The 1,933-nt window shown below is 62.2% G+C and overlaps 1 protein-coding gene across 1 annotated transcript in view; it reads left to right on the top strand.

The window, feature by feature from the left end:
- Positions 1-413: 413 nt before the first annotated feature.
- CEP131 (centrosomal protein 131kDa) overlaps positions 414-1,933 on the top strand; it is a 26,918-nt gene continuing 25,398 nt past the window's right edge. The window contains exon 1 of the mRNA XM_008568835.1: positions 414-590. Coding sequence (XP_008567057.1) covers positions 414-590 — 177 coding nt within the window. The remainder of the gene's footprint in view (positions 591-1,933) is intronic.

The following is a 1,933-nucleotide window of genomic DNA, read 5'->3' on the forward strand; positions in this document are numbered from 1 at the left end:
CATGCGTTGAGGGCTTGCCACAGGCTGTGTTGTCTGATCTCATGATAGCCCCACCAAGGGCGCTTTCACATCTTCATTTTACAGATGGGGAAAGTGGGGCTCAGACAGGGGGTCTGCTTTTCTCAGGGTCACAGGGCAGGGGCAGAGCCAGGCTCACGCCCAGACTGCCTACTGCCCGGCTGCCCTCTGGGGTGGTGGTGGCACATGCCACCAGGCATGTCTTAACCACCCACCTGTTCACTGCTCAGATCTCGGCCATGGGTTGGGTTTAGAGCAGCCCCCACCCAGCGAGGAGGGTGCATAAGTGATGGCAGGTCAACCAGGTGCCCTGGGCGCTGGCCAAGGCCTGGCCAGAGGTGGTGGGCGTCTCCTTGCATCTCTGGATTTTCTGCTCAGGACCCACTGCGTCCGCCATGAAAGGCTCCCGGGCCCTCAGCAGCACCCCAGAGGGCAGCCCAGAAGGTGTAGACCTGAGCCTCACAGGCCTCCCTCCGCCCCTGTCCCGGCGCCCCAGCAGCGCTTCCGCCAACAAGCCCATCGTCCGCTCTGTCTCCGTGGTCACAGGCAGTGAGCCGAAGAGAAAGGTGTTGGTGAGTGCGGGGCCTGGGAGGGGTCTAGGGGTCCCCTGCCTCCTGGAGGGTTGTCATGGGGTGGCATCTGACCCTGGGTGTCGCACTGTGCGTGAGCAAATGCCTGAAGTACGTGGACTGGTTGGATCCCTGCGGCCATCCCAGGGGCAGGAAGGACTTGGCCCACAGGCAGGCCAAGGCGCAGTCAGCTGGCCCATGGCAGAGCCTCGATCCTTCCAGCCCCAGCCTGTGGCCCTCTGCACCCCCGCCCTTTTGGTTTGCATCCTCAAGAAGTGGGGTGACCTGTAGAGAGGGTGGTAAGCTCCTGGCTGCCTTTGAGGAGCTTGGGTGGTTGGGGGTGGGAGGGGGCAGGACAGCAGGGGGAGCTCCTGGGGAGAGCTGCCTTCCTGCCCACCTCTGGGAGGCCAGGGTGGGCCTGCCGTACCCCCAGAGTTGCTATTTACCAGGCCAGTCTTGAGGGGATGAAGGGATCTAACTGTTTTGCAGGGCCCAGGCGGTGCCTGAGTCTGGCTTGAGCTTCTAGAGAAGGGAGGGGCTTAGCATTAGTCGCTGCTGTAGATCTGGGGACTGCCTGCGCGAGGTCCGTGTGGGGCATCGCAGCAGGGTGGCCAGCAGCCATGTCCAGGGGGGGCGGTTGAGGCTTCTCTGAGGATTCCTTGGTAGGTTTGTGGATAAAAGGCTTGGAGCCCTCCCTTCTCCCCGAAAAAGCCGTTCCTGTGTCCTCAGAGTTAGAGGTTGATGGGATGGGCCCCACCAGAGTCCAAGCTGAGTTCTGGTTAGAGGACCCAGGCAAGTTCCCGAAGCCTGGGACTCACAGGTGGGGACCTGGGATGTTCTAATCTGTCACCATGGCGACGCACCATTGCTGTTTTAACAGAGGGATGACAACTCCAGCTAGCGCTACCCCAGCCTTGCCCCCTCCACCCTCCTGCCCTCATCCCTTGCGTTGCCTGTGAAGCCCTGTGGGGTTGAGGCTGCAGATACGCTGTTACATGGAAACGGTGCCGTGGAAGCTGTTGGGCTCTAGAGTGGAGAGCGGGAGAGGTAGTCGCTGCTCAGCCGCTGTGCTGCGGACAGGCCGGCGCTTACGTCCAGACGTCCCACCCAGAAAACGTTCTGTGACTGAGTGTGGGTTCAAGGTCACAGTGTGCGTTGGTCATTTCGGGCCCTTCCTCCTCAGCGAGTGCTGTCCCCCCTCCCCCAGGGTCCGGTGGGGGAAGCTGACGAATCCCCTGGCTGGCGCCACATTGTGTGTTGGTCATTTCGGGCCCTTCCTCCTCAACGAGTGCTGTCCCCCCTCCCCCAGGGTCCGGTGGGGGAAGCTGACGAATCCCCTGGCTGGC

The sequence above is a fragment of the Galeopterus variegatus genome, unplaced genomic scaffold (genome assembly GCF_000696425.1).
Source record: "Galeopterus variegatus unplaced genomic scaffold, G_variegatus-3.0.2 Scaffold446, whole genome shotgun sequence".
Lineage (NCBI taxonomy): Eukaryota > Metazoa > Chordata > Mammalia > Dermoptera > Cynocephalidae > Galeopterus > Galeopterus variegatus.